Raw genomic sequence first — 23,988 nt, 5'->3', positions numbered from 1 at the left:
AGCAGATCGGAAATAATAGTATTTCAATGGAAATCCTGTTACTACTTTACTTTCACTTCACTTTTCATGGCGAGATAGACTTGACTCTCCATCTTCAAGTGGTCTTGGCCGATAGGCGTTGTTGTGGCGAAACGGCATATATCTCCTTCGGTTAGCTAGCTACCTGACGTGATAAGGCTACTAGTTCCCTTCACTCGTGCCTACGGCGCACTTACCCATAGCTATTGCATGCAAGCTCAATCTTCTATCTCGCATTGCTACACGCTCGAAACCGCCAATTCGCTCGTATTGCTAACGCAACCTATAGAGTTTGGGGAGTGCGGCGCGGGGAGTATGATGGACGAAGGAGTGAGAACGACTGACGATAGAGCAGGGGGGCTAGCCTGAATTCCTTCTCCTTTCAGGAGAGCATACCTTTATTTTATTCTATTCCTTCGACGAACAATGTACTGAAATGCCTTTTTTTCCCCATCCCGCAAAACCGCTTCTTCTGGCAAAAGCCACTTTGGGCACGTCCCACCGGAATTGCATTGCCTGGACTTAGGCTGCTTTCAGCCAGACTGGCTAAAAAGTGCCATAGCTCCAGTGATCCCTCTCCTGTGCTAAGTCTTTGTCTCAATGACTGCGAGATTGCTAAACAATGACTCAATAGAATGCTAATTGATGAGGCCTATCCTTCCCCTATTTCTATTCTGGTAACCCTTCTTTAGAGCGGAGCAAACTCCACGGAAATCCGCTTACCGAGGAAAGAGAAGTAGCGGGAAGGGTGCCCAGCAGTCACTCATATCATGGGATGCACTGGCCACTCCACCTCATTGGCAAGGATGGTTCAACCAGCCATCAAGCAATCGTTTCTATTCTCGATCCAATAAACGGCAGTAAGATGAATGAAACCTTTGTCACTCACAAACCAGAGACCTTTCCAGCTTTCCTAACAGAGGGGAGCACCGGCCCGGTGGAAAAGCAAGAGAAAAATCGACTTCTTCAAAAGGAGACCACTATCTTCGGCAAATCAAATATAGATCGAGTCATGAAGCAGGCTCACTACCTGGAAAGCGTAGATCGGCACCGGCAACTCAAATGAATATCCCCTCCCCTGTGGGATCGAGTTTCTAGGGCTTGCTTGACTTGAGGAAACCACTATCTATGACGACTCAACCGACAAGCTCACTTGCTTTCGATCGAGATGGATTTCCAGGGCAGGGCCTATTCCCTTAACTTACAAGAAAATGCGTATTACAATGATGTGATGATTTAGGTTCTCTGGCGTATTGTGCATGCCATGATTGAGGAATCAACGATCCATCGAGGCGAGGCTATCTATATAGTACTGGAATAGGGGCAAGCCCGGCACACTTAAAGCCATTCCAACAATCTTATTCGTCGTAAGCCCTTCTAGCAGGAGCTGAGTAAAGGTCCGCTCAAGGCCATGGAAAGGCAGATAGTACTTGATACAGGACGAGCCCAGTCTCTATCTAGTACGATATTCTGGTATGTTTCACTGAATTGGCATTTCTAGATACCAAACAAGTAAAAAACAGCAAGTTAGTTAGCTCAGTTGGCATAGGCGAAAAAAAGAAAAGGAATCAACGATAAATCGGGGAAAGAGCCGCAAGCGCGATATCATCTCTATATAGGAAAAATGGATTTTTCTTATTTTATAAAGTTATGGGACCCTGGCTTTAAAATCTTTCTTTTTTCTCGGCTCGAAAGAGAAAAATCAAAGTCAGGTAGCCGACGAAAACCGAAATAGCACAGATACAAAGTAAAGAAAGTATACACGCGATAATAGATAGATATATATTATATATAATGTTAGAAGGAGCTAAATCAATAGGTGCCGGAGCTGAACTCGTATTCAGAGATGGAGGAAATCAAGTCTCATGTTGCTCCTCAGAAAATGCGTATAGTATATAGTAATAGTAATAGTAATAGTAATAGTAATAGTAATCTCATTGGCCCACTAGATAAGGATGGGACAAACGCTCTAGTGTATGCGAAACGAGCATTGCGTTTTGTCCGAGAAGTTCGTGAAAGAGTGCTCGTTACATCAAAAGAGATGGCGATGATCTGTCAAATCGACATTGTGTCGGTGTTCAGTCTCCCGCTCCTGTTCTCAACTATACTATGGCTTTCGTTACTATACTATGGCTTTCGTTGGGTAGAGCACGGGAGAATAAAGTCTATAGTGTATGCGTTACTGTACTGGGAAGCTAGCATTTTTGCTTGTCATGGAATCAAGTCTATTTGTTCGAATGTTCTTTTTTTCGTTTCGTTGGAAAAACCAACGCCGACGTCAAGAATGGATCAGTCTAGTCTCCTTTCTCTTTTGGGAGCAGAGCTGAAAAAGATGGAATTGTCAAGTACGATGATATTTTTATTAACGGATAGAAAAATGCTATTATCAAGTAGTAAACCCATTATGATTGCAACTCGTGGGATGCCTGGAATCCCACTAAATCGAGAATCGGAATCGGTGGAGGATGTGCATAGGGTACTCCGAGCCCTCCCCTTATTTAGAGAAATGGAAGGTATCTTGCGTGAGAGGAACCTGAATCTCCCGTCAGTACAGGAAATAAGCGCTTTCCGTGTGAATCTATTCTCTGGTATCCGGCGTGAGAGTGCGATTGCGGACTACGACGCTTTTTGGCGCTCCTTACTCGAGGAGATTCACACACCTCAGGGACGTAGTTGTTTTGGTCAGAGAATACAAGATCTGCACGCCCGAATGTCTGCCGAGGGCAACTGGGACTACTTGATTGCCCAACAAGGCAGAGGGTATTTTGGTAACCTACCTAATCTCAACAGCCCGTTGGATCAATATCAATTTGGAATTCACCCAATTCTGGATCTGAATATTGGTGAGTACTATGTCTCATTCACAAATCTATCCTTGTCTATGCTACTCACTCTCGGTTTGGTCCTACTTCTGGTGCTGCCAATGATTCTTCGTTCATTAGAATGTCGATTCCTCACAATCGCTCTTTGTGATGCTGCGGAACCATGGCAATTAGGATCTCAAGACGCAGCAACACCTATGATGCAAGGAATCATTGACTTACATCACGATATCTTTTTCTTCCTCATTCTGATTTTGGTTTTCGTATCACGGATGTTGGTTCGCGCTTTATGGCATTTCAACGAGCAAACTAATCCAATCCCGCAAAGGATTGTTCATGGAACTACTATCGAAATTATTCGGACCATTTTTCCTAGTGTCATTCCATTGTTCATTGCTATACCATCGTTTGCTCTGTTATACTCAATGGACGGGGTATTAGTAGATCCAGCCATTACTATCAAAGCTATTGGACATCAATGGTATCGGAGTGCGCCTCTTAACGAGGGTGATTTAAGTGCAACGAAATGTACCGGTGGTTCGCGAAGCATCTGGCTTACCGGTCATCTCCCATTCCCGTCGTCGAGAGACTAAAAGAACTATAGCATGCCAGAAACGGGGAGTTGAGGTGGTTAGACCTATACCCCGAAATGCTCCCAGCATAGGAGCCTATGGTTCCATTCTTGTTATTGCTGGAGGTACACATACCTCTTCTCGGTGTGGTGGAGCGATATACGAAAAATAGATGCTAAGCCCGCAATGTCCGATAACGGGCTTCAGTAGTGAATCTATCGGCACCACAGCAGTGGCATACAACTTTGGACCTAAGGGCCGGCCCCGTTACCTTTCGGAATGGGGGATCCCCGTTGGCAACAACCACGGTAGTAGTTGCGGAACTACTGGGCCAAGAGAGGACAACCTGTTGTTCCTGCTCCTCCTTCTTCGCTTCGGGGACGGAGGTCCTACGGTAGGTAAGAGCACGCACAAGCACTTGGCCGAAGGGGACCAGCGCTTCTACTCCTCCACCGAGGAGCCGTTCTTGCGAGAAGCAAGGGATGTCGTGAACGGTGGGAGGTCAAAGAAAGAGAATTGACCTCTGAATACAGTGATCCTATGATCTAGATAGACTCCGTCCTTTTTTTTTAGATAAGGGTGACTCAAGAGGGGGGAGAACTACCTAACTAAAGAAGAATAGCGCTCTTTAAAAATAAGAGTAGGCGTGGAGAGCTTTTTGCGGGGAAACTTGCAAGTCAAGTTTGGGGGGAGGCGGGCGTCGACCCAACCTTATGAGTATTCGGACTATAACAGTTCCGATGAACAGTCACTCACTTTTGACAGTTATACGATTCCAGAAGATGATCCAGAATTGGGTCAATCACGTTTATTAGAAGTTGACAATAGAGTGGTTGTACCAGCCAAAACTCATCTACGTATGATTGTAACACCCGCTGATGTACCTCATAGTTGGGCTGTACCTTCCTCAGGTGTCAAATGTGATGCTGTACCTGGTCGTTCAAATCTTACCTCCATCTCGGTACAACGAGAAGGAGTTTACTATGGTCAGTGCAGTGAGATTTGTGGAACTAATCATGCCTTTACGCCTATCGTCGTAGAAGCAGTGACTTTGAAAGATTATGCGGATTGGGTATCCAATCAATTAATCCTCCAAACCAACTAAACCGGGGAAGCTGAAGCGGAAATGCAATTCTCGGGTGAGGGAAGGCTTCGCTCGCTCGCTCAAAAAGCTCTAACGCTCGTTTACGAGTGGAGTGCATAAGCCCTTATTGAAGTAGGGCGAGGCCTTACTACACGAGCTCGTAAGTAAAGCACGGAACGAGCCTTGTCTACGAAGCTTCGCTTCATCATCTTGCTTGCTTTCTGCCGAAGCTTAACGCACTATAACATAGGCATGCATGATGGTATGGTAGGAAGACTCCTTTTAAGGCCGACCACTACATAGGAGCGATAGGAAGCCAAGCCGTCAAAAGGAAAGGCGAGCAGCCCTTATTGCAATAGCAAACGGCCTACTTATAGCCCTATTTATACCCTTTATCGGGGACGGGCCTTACAAGCTCAATAAATTGCAATTCTTCACCTTTTCCTCAGACAGTGGGAATGAATTTTCTTACTTGATTGACATTGACAGATATGTGTACCACACCGAACAAGCAATATGTCATATGCTTGATGTACCAGCCAAGCCAGCTCTTTTTTTCTCCGTTCCCTTATCCTTAGCGCTAAAGTCAAAATAAAATGCAAGAGAGTTTGTATTTGCAAATGAAAATGAATATGGATCTAAAAAAAATTATATAATCAATCAATAAATAATAATTGGAATAATATAAAAAATATCCTTCGCGTATTCGTTTAGAATCTTGTTGACCCTACTCGCTTACTCCTATTTTCCTGCTTTCTTTTTCGACAGAATTCATTCTATTCTAACTTTCTTGAAAGAATGGGGTTCTGGGCTCACCCTCTCTTCCTTTTTGAGAAAGATGGGCTGCCCTGGGAGTCTCGCCTTGGTGATTCTTTCTCTCTTGGGGGTCTTCTTCGGTAGCGAATCCGCTCTCATAAATTGGATGAATTCTTCTGGGTCGGCTTCGGGATCCGCCTCTGAGAGTTGGCAAAAGTACCTCAACTTATCGGAGTCGGAGGAAAATGCCGCGTCCGAACCATCCACAAGCCACACCCCGCCGAACCCTGAACCTGAAGCACCATCCATTTCGTTCTTGCGAGAACGAATCAAAAATGTTATTCGCTCATGCCAGCGTATACGAAAATAAAAAATCCTAAAAAGGATTAACGAAGATCTTCACCTTGAAACGGCGAGCGCCGAGAAGCGGGTAAAAATCGCCCAGGTCCTCGATAACATGAACTGGAAAAGGGTTTTCTTTTATACCTATACGGGGGAACCTAAGATAAAGCCCATATCGACTTAACGGTCCACGATTGGGATCGCGCACGAAAAGGCTAAACACAGCCTTTTCTTGTCCTCGGGACAGCGGGCTAGTCCCGTGCCTGTTTTTTTGAGTTGGGGTACACAATCTTCCTTGTGACTGCCAAACCAGATTTCCGTTTTTAGGGAGAAGGTTGTAGTCTTTTTGAACGGTGGTATCGTCAAGAAGAACGAGGCCCGCCCCATTTCTGGGGCGGGGGGAAGGAGAAGTGGGACTGTGGGTCTCCTTTCATTTCATACAACCTGATGGATTCGATGCTTCTTTTTGGCTACCTTTTATATGACTCTGACTATTGCTGTTAATAGATACCTGCTTGCTTCTTGCTTACTGGCAACCTTTATAAGATCTCCACCTTCAAGCTTGAGTACAAGCAGCTCTTTAAAAAAGGGGAATTCCGGTCCCTCCCTATCCTTCATGTGCTCTTTCAAGATCACCCTCGACAGCGCAGTTAGGTCTTAGAGAAGGAACTGATTTACCTAAGTCTAAGTAAGTAGCCAACTTCCGATAATCATTCCTAGCTTTGCGCTAGATTCAGTATGGTGATACACATTTTAGAAATAACAAGGGATAATAGCTCTTCTTAAGAGAATGGCTGCTTTGGGGGAGTTCTCTTCCCTCTAACCTCTAACTCGAAATTGAATAAGAGAAGACAAAGCTACGCATTCACTCGTAGCACTCGTTAGGCCCCCCATGAATATGCATGGAGCCATGCGCATGATTCCAAGAGCGAGGCGAAACTAAATAAGAATAACCAGTAATGTCACGAATGAATGAAGCAAGCACTTTTAGATGGTATCGATCAGAGCCAATCCACCCTGTTCTTTCCTGATTATCGTCACTTAAATGAAATCCCACTAGCTGAAATAGAATCCGTCAAGTAAGAGATAAGCCAGAGATCCAGATCATTAGAATACGTTACCGGTCCAAGATGGGCCTCATCGCGAAAAGAGTATGTTATTCCTATCACTAGGAGTAGTAGCGCTAGCGGCGCAGAAGGAGAAAGTAGCTAAGCGCTAAGAAGCTATCTAGAGAGTTTCCAGCTGAGGTTTCCTATTGGTATCGGCGGAGAACGGATCTGAGAACAGCTTCTGATTTTGTTTTGCAATCAAGTGCAGGATGAAATGGAAGATAATCAATGGAATCCAAGTATCTTTGCCTTCCTTCTTCGCTTATTATCTTTGGCCAATGTCCCAAGAATAGGTTGAGAGAGAATATCCCCTAGCTTGACTTCCAACTCTTCACAGAGCAGTCGATTCGGTCATCACATGTTACTGGTTGGATGACGATCGGAAAACTCTTAGTAGGTTGGGATCAAGAAGAAGGATTGGTGCCGGACAAGAGATAAGAATAGAGAGAGAGTGTAATCAAAGCAAGGGATAACGGTCAAGTGCACATTTCATTCATGTCAAGGCTATCTGAAAAGCAAGGGAAATCATGATTCATTGGATTGGCAAATCAGACAGATTTAAGAGCTATACTTGGCTAAAGCATAAGACAATACTGCGGTGAAAGCCTTAAGCCAGGAAAATAAAAAAATGTTAATGAATTATTGACCCTAGTCTAAGGTACCAGTATCTTTCCCAAGCACCAACTCGCTTTCGATTTTTTATGTGGGCTCCCTTTTCCTTGTGTTAAAAGTGCCAACTTCTTAGTTTTCGTACTTGAATTCGGAATGGCAAAACTTGATCCTATTTGACCTACTGTATAGATAGCCCTATTTAATAAGTTGCTCCTATTTTGGTATTTCGTGCATCCGTTTCACCATCCATTTCTGCCTCCTGGCAGAAATGCAGGGAATGTGTATCGTTCTAGTCTCTTCGAATCAATCAATATGACTATCGGAAGAAGAATAACTACCTTCTCGAATCGAAATCAAGACTCTTCTCTTGCGGGAAGCGTAAGTAGTGGAATGAGGCTGGAACCCATCAATATCGCTAAACCTGGAGAGTTGCTTGTGTTGGGTTCAAAGTTTCGCTCTACCAAGGCAAGGCAAGATATAATATAATACGCATCCAGCTTTAGCTGAATATAGTGAGTGTTAAGCAAAGTACAGTACGCCTTTAGTTAAGATTTATCCCAGTTTAGTTCCTTTTTAGTTTAGTTAAGCCATTTAGTTTAGTTACGTGAAGTCGGCCCTCGAGTCTTAGTAGAGTAGCCTAAAGCAGTGGAAACTTGCCATGCATTCTACTCAATAGGGAAGTTAAGTTATAGAAGTCTTTCTTCCTCTTCTGGTGAAGCTAGCTACTGTCGTTTCTATTGGTTTCTCAAGAGGCTCAAGGTCTTGCTCTACCTAATCCGATCTAGTTCCGGTCTGTAATGATGGATAGGAAGGGTTGAGAGAACTACGTATCTCGCCTAGCATTTGTGTGTGCGCACCTGCTTTTGGGCGGTTAGCGAAACGAAAGTAAAGACAGCTATGTGTGATGAAGTAAGCCCTACGATGCTCGGTTAAGTAAAGACTGCTGTTATCTCATACAAACAAGGACTCGGGAGAAGAACTAGTTATCCCCAGAGGGGGAACTATGATTCTCTCAGATGTGTCTATCGATATAGATCAAGTTGAGTGTTCAGCGAAGTATGCTAGCCATTGGCCTTACGTTCAGGATACTCCTTCCTGTCCTTGCGATGTTTGGTTAAGTGTTATCAATCAGCTTTCCTCTTCTTCCAGCATTCTTCTAATCATTGGTTTGCCTCTAACGATGGTTGAATAGCTCCTGTTGTTTGTCTCCACCTTCCTTCTCCCTGTAAGTTGTCCTCATACTCCCAGTTCTTTCTCTTCTTTCTTTTCTTCCTCTACGACTTTACTATACTATATTATTCTTGAATAAGCTAGTGATTATCTGAGGCTTACAGTATGGTATACCGAGGGCTAACTCCACTACTTCAGATTGTTGAATCGAATATACCTTCTATATACCTAGCTTAGAGTATTTGAACCTGTTACGTCGATTGCTGAACCACTTTGACGCGTTGGCTTTGGCTCTGGCTTTTCCTATATCTGAATGTTTCGGAAGAGTCCGTGGCTATCCTGCGCGAAAGAGGAAGAACTCAACTCTTTGCAAAAAAAGGAGCATCGCTCTAATCACTTATGGTTGTTCCTTTCCAGGATGGATGGCTACTGCATATTATCATATAGAAATCAAATGAAAACCCTACTGAATTAGGCAAGCGATTATTCGCATCGTTGCTTAGGTGCTCTAACAAGCCGCAATTGGTTAGAGATTGGATCAAGTTCCAGGCTTTTTAAAAAGTGCCTTCCAGCTTACTTAATTGACTCGCATGGGCTTTCTCGCTATAAACGAACTAAACGAAGCGCCTAAAGAGAGAGATCCGCGGGACACCCAGTCAATAAAGTAAAAAGAGAGTATTCTCTTATGTAGTCTTATTCCTTCCCACCCCCTTGTGGGTGCTGCTCAAGCAGCTCAGGAGGCGCCAACCCCACAACCACAGGTAGAAGGAGTTCCAGGTGCGGCGTCCAGATCAGGGACTAGTGGCCCGTCCTGTTCGGATGTAAAGGAAAGATGAAAAACTTTTCTCAAACAGTGGGGAAAGGGCCCCATACGTCAAAGCCAGATAAAGAATCTCCAACAAGATTCGAAATTGGATCGTTCAAGTCCAAAGGATAGAGAAGAAATCCTCATGGTCACCAGAAGATTTTTCATCGAGACAAAACGCTGCTAACGCTGTAGTATTGGAATATTGGGACTACTATACTACTGCGGAGCGGGAAAAAAAGAAAAACCTTCTGTCGACTAGAGTTTGATGTCGATTTATCCACACTTCCATGACTTCTAGAGGAAAGCTAACTGCTTGCTGGCTGGGAGCTGTATGAGCGGTAACGTCCACGTACGGCTCCGTGAGAAGGTGGACGGAATTTGTTGTACCTCACTCCCGTCTCTCAATGGGGTCTGCTCTTTTTTTTTTTGGGAGAGTATGCCAATATGATCTTAATGAGGTGCGGGGCTTTGCATCTGACATTTCGTTGGGCTTTCCTCTGCGTCCCGGCCTTTTTGTGCAATAAACCCCTCCGGCCGAAGACTAGTGATAGGTGGTCCCGCGGAGCTTTCGGAGAAGGGTAGCCTAGTGTGTAAGCACAGCAATGAACCGCGGCGAACCCTCAGACGACCCTTCTAAGATAAGGGGGGAGACCCTCAGTAGTGGTGACCCTTTGACTCTTCCACTGACTTATATATGTACCGAATGCTCATACGGGAAAGTGAACTCCTGGGTCTGGGGGTTGCTCCGAGAAAAAATCCTTCTTTCTCGTCCACTCCAGGGGGTGCGGACACACCTGCGCGGATTACAGGTGACGGTTACAAGAATGGCGGGGAAGTGAAGAGTACCCGACGACATTCAGGGATGAATGTAGACCCCATCGGGCAGGGATAATCATTCCGGTCCTGGGAGAGGTGGCGACACCAGTCTGAGCTGAGGGAAGCCAGCCAATTGAGTCACTGAAACGACCCGCAGGAGGCGCACCCTAAGCCAGCTTCTCGGAGCTGCTATTGCGAAATACGGCTTCCTTAATATACAAATTTCCACAAGGGGGCTGGGCTGCTCGCCTTCATAGAAAGGCGACCGGGCCTAGATTAGATGTTCGCCTTTTTATAGAATAGAAAGAGAAGGTAAAGGGGGGCTTTATTGGTAATGGCTGAGGTCCATGAAAGAATCGCTGGAGCACATCAAGCGGGCAGAAGAATGAGATGGCTGATACACAGATATGGGTTTTATTGGCCAAACATGGAAAAAGATTGCAATAAATACGCCCGAGGATGTCCAAAGATACAGACCGATTAAAACCTGTAAGCGGAAGAATTACATGAAATCATTAAACCTTGGCCATTCCGAGGTTGGGGCAATTGAAACAATTGGAAAAATATATCCTCCTTCCAGCACCCTTTTAACAATCTTCTTCTGTGTTGAAGCGTAATAGGAAGAAGCCAAAACATTCTTTCAAGAATCTCAAATCCCCCATCCACATAACCCCTTATTTTCTCTCCAATGGTAGATTCGAAGAAATTCGCATGCTCATATCGTGCTCTCATCCAACCCCAAGAAAATAGAACTCAAAGAGGAGCCATATGCTTCATATATTGATGGTTTCTTGGAGGGATGGATCCTAATGCAAGCAAGCCGGAACTCTTCCACATAATTTTCAAGGCGACGCTTGGGGCCTTCCATGTTATAGTCAGCCAACTCTATTTTCCAGGTACCTGAGAAAGAGTAAGAACACCTGCGTTCCAGTATACCATCCTTCCATGCAGTAGTAATCCCCCCCCTCTAAAAAAGTAAGTTGAGATTCAAAGCATTCCCGTAAGCTAGTAAGTCAATCAAAGCTATAACTCTATTTGTTAGTTTCAGGAAACTGGTACATATTTATAATAATAATAATATATATTATATCTTTATATTATTATTATTTTGGTATTTACCAATTTTAGACTAAGCATAAATTCATTTTTGAAAGAAAAGGCAAATCCCCAGAAATAAAGGATTTTTACTACGTTACCCTCAACTCAAAAAGTACTCCGGCAGCGTGAGTGAGTACAGGCTCATATTCCTATTTATTTCTGACAAGGGAGGGATGCGTAGGATTTCTAACAAGAGAGATCGAAGATAGGGAGGTACTCAATATAATGTGTACTCTTTCAACTGAAGATGACGATTGAACTTTGGTACCGCAGCAAATGATCAAATGGACCGTGGGTACTAAACTAAACTAAGAGTAGTAACAACTATTCCTTCGCAACTTCGCCCTTCGCACTTACCTTTCGTCCGGTACGTTGTTCAAATGTTTTTTCTGGGATTATGTTGGTGATCTTGAAGGGTTGTGGGAGTATGCATGGGGGCAGTCTGTTGGTGACAACCTGTTGAACTCAGTTTATGCTATGGGTAAGTGTGTGCAAGGACTTTATGGCGGATGAGAAGATTCACAAGCCTACGCTGCTTGGGCCGCATTTTGCTTTGCTGGTAAGAAAATGCAGTAAGTTTGTTTTTTTTCCGTCCTGTATTGTTGGTGGGTGATTACAGTATGGCTTTAACTACTAATGTTTGCAATCAAAAGGTTTGGCTGTTATGAGCATACTCAAGTGGTAAGTCTACGACTTGGTTGGTATCTGTTTCCTCGATTTAGAAACAGGAAGCTTGAGAACCAGGAGTGAGTTTCGTCCCAAGGGTGGGTTCGTGAGATGGATAATGATAGGTTTATCATGCAGCCTTTGTATACGCTGCTGACAGACAGACGAAGAAGCTTTTTTTGATGTATAGCAACGTGCGTGAGCCGTGCTAAGCAATCATATTAATATCCTTCGCTACTTATTTTGGATGCTGGTGGCTTGGCTTATTAACTGCTCTAAACCTTGCAATGATCATGGAGGGCGCGTTTGCACTCGTATATTTTATCGGGTCTGGCACTCGTATATTTTGCATATTCCCGTTCTCGTCCTATAGCCTATAGCGGATCACCTTACCTCAAATAAGAAAGAACTAACTGGCTAACCCTCGCACTCCAATAGCCTGCCTCCAAAGCAAGAAACCCATCTATAAGTCTATAAGAGAGCCCTGGCACTATAGACCGCAAAAGGGTTGATCGATCAACATGCCAAGAAACTAGATCTGCTGTTCCACACTTTGTCTTTTATTTGACGTATTCGACCTGGCGCCCCAAACAGAAGGCAGATACTGGCAGATCTACTCCTTTCCTATACTATACTATACCGCCCCGATACCCAGTTTCCTTGGGTAAGAACAGAGATGAAGTCCGTCCCTTAGCCTAGTCTATATCCACTAATGTTGTTGTTTTATAGAGGAAGACTGTCTTCTCGGGGAAGACAGGCTTTCGAGGACAAAAGGAAAGATACATGAAAAAATCCCAACTTAAAGTAGTGGAATTGCCAAGCCTATCGGGTAAGCGAACTGTCTAAGACTGGCGAAGGGAAAGGACTGGTAGGAACCCAAACTCGGATAGTTGGGGAAAGGAATGCAAGTATGCCAATGATAAAGAGTAACCATCACGCACTTTTCCAGTAGGAATACAGGCATTTCGACCTATCTTTTTTTACTTTGTTAGGGACTCATTCTTTCTAGCGTACAGTGGCACTTGTCACCAGCTCTGCAACTCGTACAGCTATTTCTTCCTCCTTTTAACCTACAACAGCGCTATACCTACTATTCTCTGGCCTTATCTTTCAAGAATGTGCTTGCGCCAGTTGATCTTTCGGGTATGAAGCCTAGACAAGTAGAAGGGGAGAGAGTAGCGAGTTGACGAGCGAGTGCTCTGCTCTATCATTTATTACAAGAAAAGTCAAGCTTGAAAACTGCTTCTTCTCAACCAGGATACGAGCCAATCCCTAGCCTAGAAGCGAGGAGAGAGGGTATTTCAAATTCACAAAGCCAAACTGACAAGCGAGAGCCGGTGAGTAAGGTGGAGGCAGAAAGGAAGTTGTATGAATCTCTTTTTCCCGGAAAAGTATACTTGTGAGGAAATCAAAACCAAGAGGGCGGCATCGCTTTCGCGCCTTTGTTTTTCTGGTAAGGAAAGTCCTATCCTAGCAATAAGTGATGAAAGTAGTACCCAAGCCATTCGTTGGTCTTTGACCCCTGTAATAATGGTTGTCCGAGCTGTATGAAAAAATCGCTATCCTCCGCCAACCTAAATGAATGGAAAACTTACTATCTCTATCTCTATCTCTTTATTCAAGTACCGATCTTATTCCCGGCTCCAAAGAGCATATTTTAATATTCAAAATAGAAGAGAGAGAAAACAAAAAAAACAGGAATTGCGCTATCGAGTTCACTGCTTTAGAGAGGGTGCGCAGGGTATCGTCCCTATCTCCTCGTGCCCTAGGCTTATGTATGTGAAAAAGCAAACAATGCAATTTTGTGGAAATTGGATTCTCATCCGTGAGGCCCCAAGTGCTACTTCTCAGGGTAAAGGCAAGACAGCTTGAAAGGTGGAAGCTCTCTATAGTGTCAGTGCGAGTGGAATAGGTTTCGATCGATATTACTTCGGCGTCGGCGGGTACGGTAGTATTGTTTGATCCGTTGAGGAGGATTTTCTTTTCGCTAACTCAAAAGTCTTTTTCTTCTATCAAGCAATGTCTCAGTTCCTTTGATTGAACACGTGGATGGAGTAGTTCACTCTGGTTTGAGAAATAGTGTTAGGGCATTTAATTTAGTACCAGAACTTCAGAACTGGGGAAGACCTTATATTAATATTAGTAGTAAGGACTATCAACGCGAGTACATGCACATTAATAACATAGGTTAACATTCAATTCAAGAAAGTGAGATGAGTTACTTTATGTTGGAAAGGACGTAAAAGTAAGAGAAACATGCATACATTAGTAAGAAAAAAGGACATCGATATATGGGTAACATAGGCCTCCTCCCGTTCATTAGTCTTGGGTGGGATGCTAGTGGGGGCTGAGCATAAAGCCAGGCTCTTTGTCTTCACTTCCTATCCGTTTTATACTGTACGAGCCGAGCTTTACGTCCTACTAATTTAGTCTTTTCCGATCAGATGCTATTCCCGACTTCCCATTTTTCTACTTTTCTGTTGCTATATGCGTAATTCAGGCTCTCTTTATGCCCATGCATGCATACACAAAGCAAAGATGACTTGAAGATGCCTTACCAAGAAACTGGAATCTCTAATCCCTCTTTGGAATACTCATACTTCCTTCTACAAGGAAGAAACTGAGCAGCAGAGATTTTGGCAATAGCAAATCAAATGTCATTTATCCTGCTAAGGTACTTTACTTTCCCTTGACTTTGATTGACTTTCCTTTCCAAAGCTATGATCAAGGAAGCAGGCCAGGAATGCTCTTATGAGAAATGGAGAAGCAGGAATGGTATTCCCAAGCAAAGATAGAAAGAAGCCTTGCCTTCCCTTAGACCTGGAGACATATCCACCAAGAAACCAGAGAAAGCTATGAATGAAACTTCACTTAACTTATAGTGCTTCGTACGCGTTCATTACATGAGATCTGTTTGCCTGTAGTGTAGTACATCCCTCCAGTATTCGAATGAGCTTGATTTCTCGAATTGGTACAATGCTCTTCTTGTCTCTTCTTCTAAAGAGTGAGAGTGCTGGAGTGGCGTGTCTCTCTAGTAAGGTACAACTATACCGGAGCTGATATCTCTTCCGCGGGTGATTCTCCGGTAGAGAAGGCAGTGCTTAATACCGGTAGTTCGACCTTTCCCAACGGATGCGATCCAGACCCTTTCTTGGAAAACCACGGCCTGTTGCTAAGAAGGAAAACGAGTCCTCTCCTGTTGCTCAAGCCCAAGAAGTATCTGACCCTTGGGAGGCAAAGCACTAGAGAACAGAGATCATAGGGGAGGAGCTATCCCCGAGCTCCGGACCAGAACCAGTTTCTCCAACCTGCCTGCTTCCTTTCCTTTAGCCTTGCTTTTCTTCTGATTCAGTCCAAAGATAGAGACAAAAGAAAGGTAATTATTGAATCGGACTTGGCTTCTTTTTCGGCATGGGCAAAGGTTTGGCAATTCCACCATTAGCAAAGGTTTAATCGGTTGACGGTATCCTTGGGGAAAGGCACCTGCTTTTAGCAATGGTTGTTATTGGCAAAAGGAACACTTTTACTCGGCTTGTAGAAAACTCTGGACTAGGCTGAAGCAATTAGTCTCCCGTGTCAACTACTCATTCTGTTTATCGATTTTCTATGCTTTCGTTCCTCTCTTCCCCGAAGAAAGTATTCCTCGCCTCGCATAGAAGTCAGTGAATTGATGCTCCAATACGGATAGAAGTTAGTTCTTCCTCAGGTAAGAGATCTGAATCATGCCAAAATGATGGTGCAGTTCATTCCAATCCCAATGCGTCTGTTCGCCTAGCCTACTACCCCTAGCCTTTATCCTACTATCCTCGTAACTAACTGTAGTTCATCCATCGATATCCATTCCTCGCATCCGTTTAAAGGGTACCTTTATCCCGTTAAAAGGTTTCGGCTCGGCTTTAGGGTGGGTTCTCTTTTAAACCAGCCTAATCGAATCCAGGAGTAAGGAATATACAATTGGATGCTTTCCCCCTCCATACCGGGTAATGATTGGTATGGCAAGGCTATCCCCATGATCAGTTATCCCAACCGAATCATCCCCTAGCGCGATTCCTATCCTAAGCATTCGTTCCTACGAGCCAGAGCAGCATCCTTTCCTGAATTGACGTATATGAGCGTTGTTATCAGGTACGCCAATATGAGATTTTCCGGACTGACTCTTTCCTTTGTTCATAGATCGATCTAATACGTATATACAGGCTCCGCACCTAGAGGCTCACCTTCTTTTCGCCAATAATAACGCTAGAGAACGTAGTGAGCGCTAGAGTAGAGATATTCCTTTTCATCTGAGGTTTATTCCTTCCTATTCCTTTTACGAGCGCAATACTAATCGAATCCAGTCCATGTCTCCGGTTCTGCTCCTATCCCTCTAACAAAGGCAAAGGGGCACGGTACCAATGCTAGGCTCTCCTTTTAACAAAGTTAGGATCATTCTCATATATGGGCAAAAGTAGTAAACCCGATTTCCCTTCGGAAAGTAGATGATGGATTTTAAAAAGTTGATCTCATATAGCGGGGAAATCAATGAATAGCATTTTCACTAAGCTTTGGAAAAGGAAGTGGGTCACCCATTGCAAAAAAGTTAGGAACAACATATAGGCGAAAGTACTACTTTTTAATTAACTATAACTGAGCGGAACCTTCCTTTTGGGGCAAGGCACGGCAACAACGGAAAGGTTAACCAGGATAAAACAAACCTAGTACTACGCCCTCCAAACAGATCGTATCCTCGGCTATTTCATTAGAAATATAAAAAGCATATTTCCCTGGCGTCAACCCCGGAGGGTGTAGAAACCATTTCTTTTCCTTTGCTACTAGATACGATGCTTTTCGTGTAGGCTACGCTTTTCGCAAGTATTGTTTATTTGTTCGAATAGAGTATGCCTTGGTTTAAGAGAGGAGGCATCTGGATAGCTAGGGATATTGACACGGATAAGCTCTTAGGCAAAGCAAGGCATCTGCCAACTTGTATGCATCACCCTGTGCTTTTGCACATCAATGGAAAAGATAGGAACAGCGAATCCTTGTAGGAGACGGGTTGGTTTACCGGTGCAGTTCATATGCTTCCTTGCGCTAGAAACCAATACGCACGTACGAGGCCTACGATTCTCTAGTTGTATTGGCAAGGGAAAGAAGATGCTATGGGAATGTTTGGAATGAAATAGCTTAGGAAAGGCAGGATCTGCTGATGAAAGTGGGCCGGAGCCAGAACTAGGATAGGGATCAGATTGGGAGCAGGTTAGATGCAACCGCCGGGAGGACAATCCGACTTCGAAGTACGAGCAGGGATATTCGATAAAAGGAATTCCAATCGGAATAAAGGGTGAATTCGATTAGTTGAACAGGCAGCAGATGAAGTGATGGGAGCTAGCTCACTTCCTTCAATGAACGGATTTGCCTTGATTTGAGATTTCTAATTGAATCAAACTCTCGCCCTTTTGAGATTGAGTTACTTCCTTGCCTGGGCTAGTCGTAATCCCTTCTTCTGTACAAGATGGTTAGAGCTAACCCCAGTACTACTCCTTTGGCTGCAGAGTACCACCTCTTCCTCAACTGGATCTGGTATTCTTCCTCGAACCAGTGCTTCCTCGGAGGATGGTTCTACTTACTGTCCCCTCTACTTTAGGTTTGGAGTTCAGCTACACCTTTTGGCTTTGCATGAATGCCATTTTCCTCTGTGTCTCTTTCCTGCGGGTGCTTGGTCTTTTTGCTAAACTTGTTATTTGGCTCTCTTCTTTGTCCCTAGTTCCTGTTTCATGCCGAGTTTCTATAACAGTACCTGCATCCTGCCTTTTAGCTTATCCGTGGACCAGTGCTCTTTCTTTCCGCTTTGAACGGAACGCCTACAACTAGATAATTTGTCGGATGACAATACAATACTACAAGCAGGAGGGGGACACAAATCCTTTAGATTTCGCTAGTGCAACGCTCGTATTGACCTTTAGCTCGTGGGAATCAATCGTAGTTTTGATTTCATATCCTACGTAGTATTTGCGTGGGCCTCGCTCGTATGCAAGGAATAGGTTTAGGAACAGGGCTAGCGAAGGAAGGGACCAAGGAAGGAATTCGTAGCCCAGAACCTTAAGCAGGAGCTCATAACTACTACGAATGGAAAGATTCCAGCTATTGAAGCTTAAATAAAAGAACAGAAGAAAAAGATAGAGAGGTTCAAGTTGATGGAATCCAAATCTTATGCTGATTCCAGTGATGATGACATATTTGCACATATATCATATTCCACTTGATCGATATACCAATTCCTGAAAAAAGAAGAAGATAGTGTTGTGTTAACCAGTTGGAATGTCATGAAAGCACTTACTTCCGAGACAGCCTGTCCTCGGCTATTTCATTATCAAAAGGAAGTATTGGCAAGGCTGTAACATTACATGCAGGTCCTAGCCTACGTTCGTTGGTTCAGATCTACTCCTAGCAGTGAGAGCCGGATATGAATACTAATTTGTAGGCTACTTCGCAATGAACACCAGAGCTATATGTTTGTTTATTCACCTAGTTCCTATGTCCGCCTTTTCCGCGCCCGCTCTATCTCTAGATATATCTCTTTATAATCCATCTCAGATAAGTAATGGTAGTCTTGATCATCCCTATCATCTTCCTCTTCCCAGCCGTCTACGCGAAAACCAAAGAGAATCAGAGAGCCGAAGGACCTCAAACAAATAGCTGGTTGCGTTAAAGAGGCGTGGATACTTGCAGGAGATTGGAACACGTATGCCGATCCGACCGAGGCAGTCCAGGCAAATGCATGAAGTTGAAAAACAGGATCGACGAATGTAAGCTTCTCGACACACCACCCAGCCTATGAAATCCCTACCTACCATTCCAAGACCCAAGTCTGTAATTCCTACTGCCGTGCTCCATTCGGAAAACAGGCCTTAGAACGCTAGTTACTCGACTGTGCCTTCAAGGAAGGTCTGGAACCTGAGAGGTGAGTTCTGAGAAGCCAACCGCATTCATTGGTTTTGAAAAAGAAGAAAGAAAGTAAAAAAGGCTTAATTACTAAATATGGCTATCTTTAACTACACCACTTTTTCCAACGTTGCTTTCCCTAGGACTTCGTTATTCGCAATTAGGAAGGGTGTAGATGTACGCCAGCTTCTCCTCATGTTGTTGGCCGGAGTAAGGAAGAAAGCGTAGTAGTACAATGCTGAACATTCCGGAGCAATGGAAGTTTATCTTGCCGCTGTGTAAAGTGTCGCATTCCCCTATTCTTCGTCCGATGCCGAAGCATCTCCCTCTTATTAGGGTAGGACCCCTGAAGAAATTTCCAGAGATATACGAGAAGGCGCGAAGCGTGGATGGAGTTTGCTTAGGGGAAAAGCAGTCCAACTATGGGCTCATACTAGTTTGGCATTAACATGCTTGGTATTGGCATCCCCCTGAAAGAAGGCTAGGCTTATTCACCTACCTCTTCTTGCTGGAACGTGAGCTATTGCTTTGGTCAACAACCAACGCTTGGAAAGTAATAGTTCTAAGAAAGAGCAAACTGCTAAGCCTGAGAAGAAGAATCATAAAAAATCATAGAATGCTAACAACCAGCTTCTTCCAGCTTTGTACATCATTTATTGTATCGTTTATGGGTGCTTGTACATCATAATATCCTCTTCATATCTTTCCTTTCTCGAGTGAGTGGTGGGATGGATGTCCTACCACGAACGGAAGCTGACAGAGCAATATCTATTCATATGCTTCGTAATCCTTGATTTCCCAAAGATAAGATTCCTTGCCAAGCCAAGACTCTTGAGTGGGATATTTCAACTACTTTAAAGCGAGGAGGTGAATGAGCAAGCAAAAGGTAGGCTAGGCGGTCTCGCCCATCCCATGATTGGTGGACTTCCTGCTATTTCAGAGTAAGCATCAGCATCTCTTCCATCTTGTTCTGGGCCAAGCAAACCAACTATTTAGTCCAGGCACTCGTATTGAAATGGAAAACATGCTTCTTTCTGCTATCGACCAATCCGGATCCGAGAATGATCTGCCCCATCGTTATTAGTAAATGTGGGGTGTAGTGCTGGAACCTTTAGTTCTGTGGGCGTACAAAGCATGTGGCTTGTTTGACTTGACCTATGGGATGGGGGTACCAATCTTCGTTGCATTCAGGATTGACCTGAGGAATGGGCCGGAGTATCAGAATAGATGTGCTTCGTGCGACTCGTTTCGACTAGCATGAAATCCGGAATAACAAGAAACCCTTGTGCAAGTCGATGATTGATTGCTTGAGAAACAGAAGTATGACATCTCTTTTTTCTCGTATTACAACAACTAGGCTATTCGGATTGCTTTGCATGCTATTCTTCGAGTCGAAGCTTGTCCCACCTAAGTGCCGTGCTTCATTCTCCTGCGGCAAACCTCAAATCACTCAAATAAAAATCATAATAACCGAGGCCCGAGGCTAGTCTTCATTCTCGTATCCCGAGGCGGCTTTTCTCTATCTTTAACCCGAGGCTAGTCTTCCCTGGGGAGGAGTTTCTTGCCCGGTTCCTAGCTTTGGCTGGCAGGTTGAAAGTTGCGTATTCATTCAATAGAAGCAGATCCTAATCTCGATTAGTAACCTTTGTAGGTCATTGTTCTGTCAGGGTTTCGAGGGATAGGGGCTGGCCGACCACCGGATCAAGAGAAGCATTAGGAGAAGCAACTTAGATTGAAGCTTTTCAGGTCGATGACTTTATATCAAAATTTAATATAACTTTTTTATGTTCGTCACATTAGTAGTGACTCACTCCCTTACCCAAGTAAGTCATGAAATACTTCTCTTTACTAGATCCTGGATCCTGGCTACTCTACTTACTAGAGCTAGAGCTCTACTCACTTCAGTAAGAACCTTCCTTCCGGTTGTCACATTTCTAGCTAGTGATAAAGATCTCTTTCGAGTTCGGAGCAGGGAGGATAGCGAAGCGATTCATACATAGCCTTTCAAGGTAGTGGAACTGGCAAGTGTCTGGATTGGATGGACTTCCATGCTTTGGCGGAACACTTCACTTAATGAGTGATGCCCATTATACTACAAACCTTTTGAGAGAGGACTTTGCCAACTAGGAAGTCTGCTATCCCAACCAATCGACCAGGATCGAGTGCACGAATCGCTGACCTAGTATGATATAAAGTGCCTCCTTCGAGTGCATCTATAGAGCATCCTTTCTGCATCCTGCATCTGCTTCAGGAATGGATCAAACTAGGTTGTCGGCGGAAGTAGTGGTAGTGGCAAGGTATCCATGGTTTTCGGTGGAAGTAGAGTATCCACTTAATCGTCTCCTGTATCTTCCTTTAGCTTGCGGAGGCCAGGTTGTAAAAACCAATTAATTGCTTTAGCAAAGAAGTCTGGCTCGACTTCTTACCTTGAATCTGGAAACTTCCATCTAGATCGTCGTGGCAACTCCACTTCCCCACTCTTTCCGCTTTGAAGCGTTTCTCTTAAAGACAAATGGGTTCTCTTTCTGTCTTCGTATCCAGAAGCTAGAGATAGGTTCGGTAGTAGGGCATGGTTAGTCCCGTGTCAGAATGAAGTCAGGGTTTCCGGTGCCTTGTTGGAATCTTACTCGTAAAAACGAGTGCCTTGTTGGAATCTTGCTCGTCAAACTAGTAATATATCGTATTTAAACGTATGCGAGGATTGCTTTCTTCTTTCGTTCTCAAACTGATCGAATCAATGGCCAGGATAGGAATGTTCCTGAGAAGAGGGCAGGGCAGAGAAAGAAGGCCGAGTAGAAATACCTCCGATCTCGATTCCTTTCATGTTTTGGTGCCGCTAGCCATCATTCCTCGTTTCTCGAGAATCTCCGTTGATGTCGTTTCCAGAGAATGGCTTAAGTGTTGAACTTCTAAAAACCATGGCCTTATCCAAATAAAACTGGTGAAAGCACCATCCTTATCTAGAGAAAATAAGTGACTTGATTGACCCGTTTCCTTTCTGGGTCTGGTGATGGTTTAGCTTCCGGTGTCCCAGGATGTGGTAGTATTTATTGGTCCCCAACCAACATGCCTTGCGCCTAACTTGACTCTGCAGCCCTTGCTTCAAGTAGCCAGCCGACGAAACCAATGTTAGAGCCTGTAACTTAGGACAGAACAGCCTTGCCTTTCTTAAACAAAAGAGGGAACTGCCCTTTCCTTTCTCAAACAAACCTGTACTGGGTGAATGAAAAAAAGGAAATAGCTGGTTACTTTTGAGAGTACAGCTGCCGAAACAGCTTCTTCCTGTAGGCGTTAGCCGATTTAGTATCAGAGGAGTACCTGTGAAGTAAAACTTTTGTCTGTAGCTCAACAAGTTCCGTTTTCTTGTAATAATAGAAGTTCAGTGCGGAACAAGATAAGTTTTTCCTTTACAATGTTTTTTATTACCATACTACAGTACAACAGTAAGTTCTTTCTTCTGACCAGAGCCAGCGCTTTAACTAGTTCTACTCTCCCAGCCAGCTATCCTTCTTCAAACTAGAGAGAGAGCTATCCATATTCTATTCCTGTGACCTATCCTTATATCTCGAGCACTACTTCTATCACCGATTTCTTACTTCTCTCCCAACTTTGCCTAACAACCCGAATCTCTTTCCTGTAGCTAGTCGCTGATAGTCAGTCTATCTCCTTTTCCTTGCAAACTCTCTAAGCTTTAGGTAGTTCGCCGTGCGATGGGCCTGAGGATCTATTCCAAAGGGTGATGGGTCGTGGGTACGACTCTTCAGAAGGCGCTTTTGCCAACCACCGAGCACCAACAAATGAAGAGAGTTACCACAAGTATGAGACCACTGAAACTACTTCGCCTGCTTTGAATCAGAGCAAACTGCTTTTAAGTATAAGACCACCAATCTAGTACGCAACCATTGCCTATTATGCCATCCATATTGTTGAACTTCACAGACCCCACTATGACTGCCTACGCCCATATAGATAGAGAAAAGTTCACCTAAGGATAATAAAACGTTTGAGGAAGGTTACCGCTTACGATATACCTATATATAGATAGTGTAGTGTTGTAGTGTGTTAAGTAGATCGGTCCCATATAAAGTTGCAATGTATCTGCAATGAGTTCATCTACTCCGGGGTGTTCTCCGCCACTTCTCAAGAAAGAAATAGTTGGAAATTCCCCGGATCGTCTGCGCTTGGCTTGGTATTCTTATACTGAATCGCTGTTGGATAAAAGAAAGCATAAAGTTTTTAAGCCTGCGTTCTCGTTGGCGAAACCACTAGGAGGCAACCATGAAAGCGGTTTCTATGTTTCGATCGAACCAACACAGCTTTACGCTTCTTTCCAACTCTACCCACGCTTCGGGTTCGCACTTACTTTACGCCTTACCGAACTTGGGCTTAGTTCAGCCAGCTTCGTAACATGCCTGCTCAAAGTGAGTAGTTGGAAGTTCCTGTAAGCATCTTCCCATGAATTGACGTATATAAGCGTAGTTATCAGGTACGCCGTGAGCTGGATTCTATCCCCGAGATAGAGATTGATGGGTAATAGTTTTGATAGAAAACTCGTATGTTAAGTTCTCTAGTTGATGTGATGCGGCTCGATTCATCATTGCTCTCACATCAATGTTTTCGGTTCCCTTTTTACTCTCCCATTTTCATAGAGAAAGATGTTCTGATTCAGTTCTCTCTGAAAAGGAGGGGCCCTTAGGGACACAGTATGTACCATTTCCATTGTGCGAAAGGTCGTGTCCTGGTAGCCTCTCTGCTGTAGACGGTCTCATTGGTAAATTCTTTCCATTTCTGAAATTGTCAAATCGAGATTGTGTGGGTGTTCAGTCTACTCTACCGCTCATGAAAAGATTTCGTTGGGTAGAACCAAGTCTCTTTTGGGAGCAGATTGTATTTGAGTTTTATATAGTTACTCCATGATGATGATGACTAGATGGAGTTCCACTGATATGAAGAGAAGAAATAGAATATTGGCTAATATGGTGCCAATTCGTAATTTAAGTTTACCTGATTATTATGAATATGAAGAAGAATACCCTCCAGTTTCAAGAGAGGCAACCAGAGGGGTCTGTATACTCCTACGAATAGACAGATATTTATCTTCAATTGGAAGGAGCATTCAAGACCGTGAGGTTCTACGCGATTTCCGCCAACGGTTACTCTTTCCCCAACGCGAGGCTGGGCACAGCTCTTTCCG

The 23,988-nt window shown here is 44.0% G+C and overlaps 1 protein-coding gene across 1 annotated transcript; it reads left to right on the top strand.

The window, feature by feature from the left end:
- The first annotated feature begins 1,843 nt into the window (after positions 1–1,843).
- Positions 1,844–6,029, top strand: LOC118474222 (uncharacterized). Its single transcript, XM_035963710.1, has 2 exons — positions 1,844–3,329; positions 4,123–6,029. Exons 1-2 carry the CDS (start codon positions 1,865–1,867, stop codon positions 4,515–4,517), a joined length of 1,860 nt encoding a protein of 619 aa, XP_035819603.1. The 5' UTR covers positions 1,844–1,864; the 3' UTR covers positions 4,518–6,029.
- Positions 6,030–23,988: the final 17,959 nt, after the last annotated feature.

This window comes from Zea mays, unplaced genomic scaffold, assembly GCF_902167145.1.
Source record: "Zea mays cultivar B73 unplaced genomic scaffold, Zm-B73-REFERENCE-NAM-5.0 scaffold_23, whole genome shotgun sequence".
In the NCBI taxonomy this organism is placed as follows: domain Eukaryota; kingdom Viridiplantae; phylum Streptophyta; class Magnoliopsida; order Poales; family Poaceae; genus Zea; species Zea mays.
The sequence above is the reverse complement of the archived record's forward strand: the minus strand, read 5'-3'. Positions and strand labels throughout refer to the sequence as shown.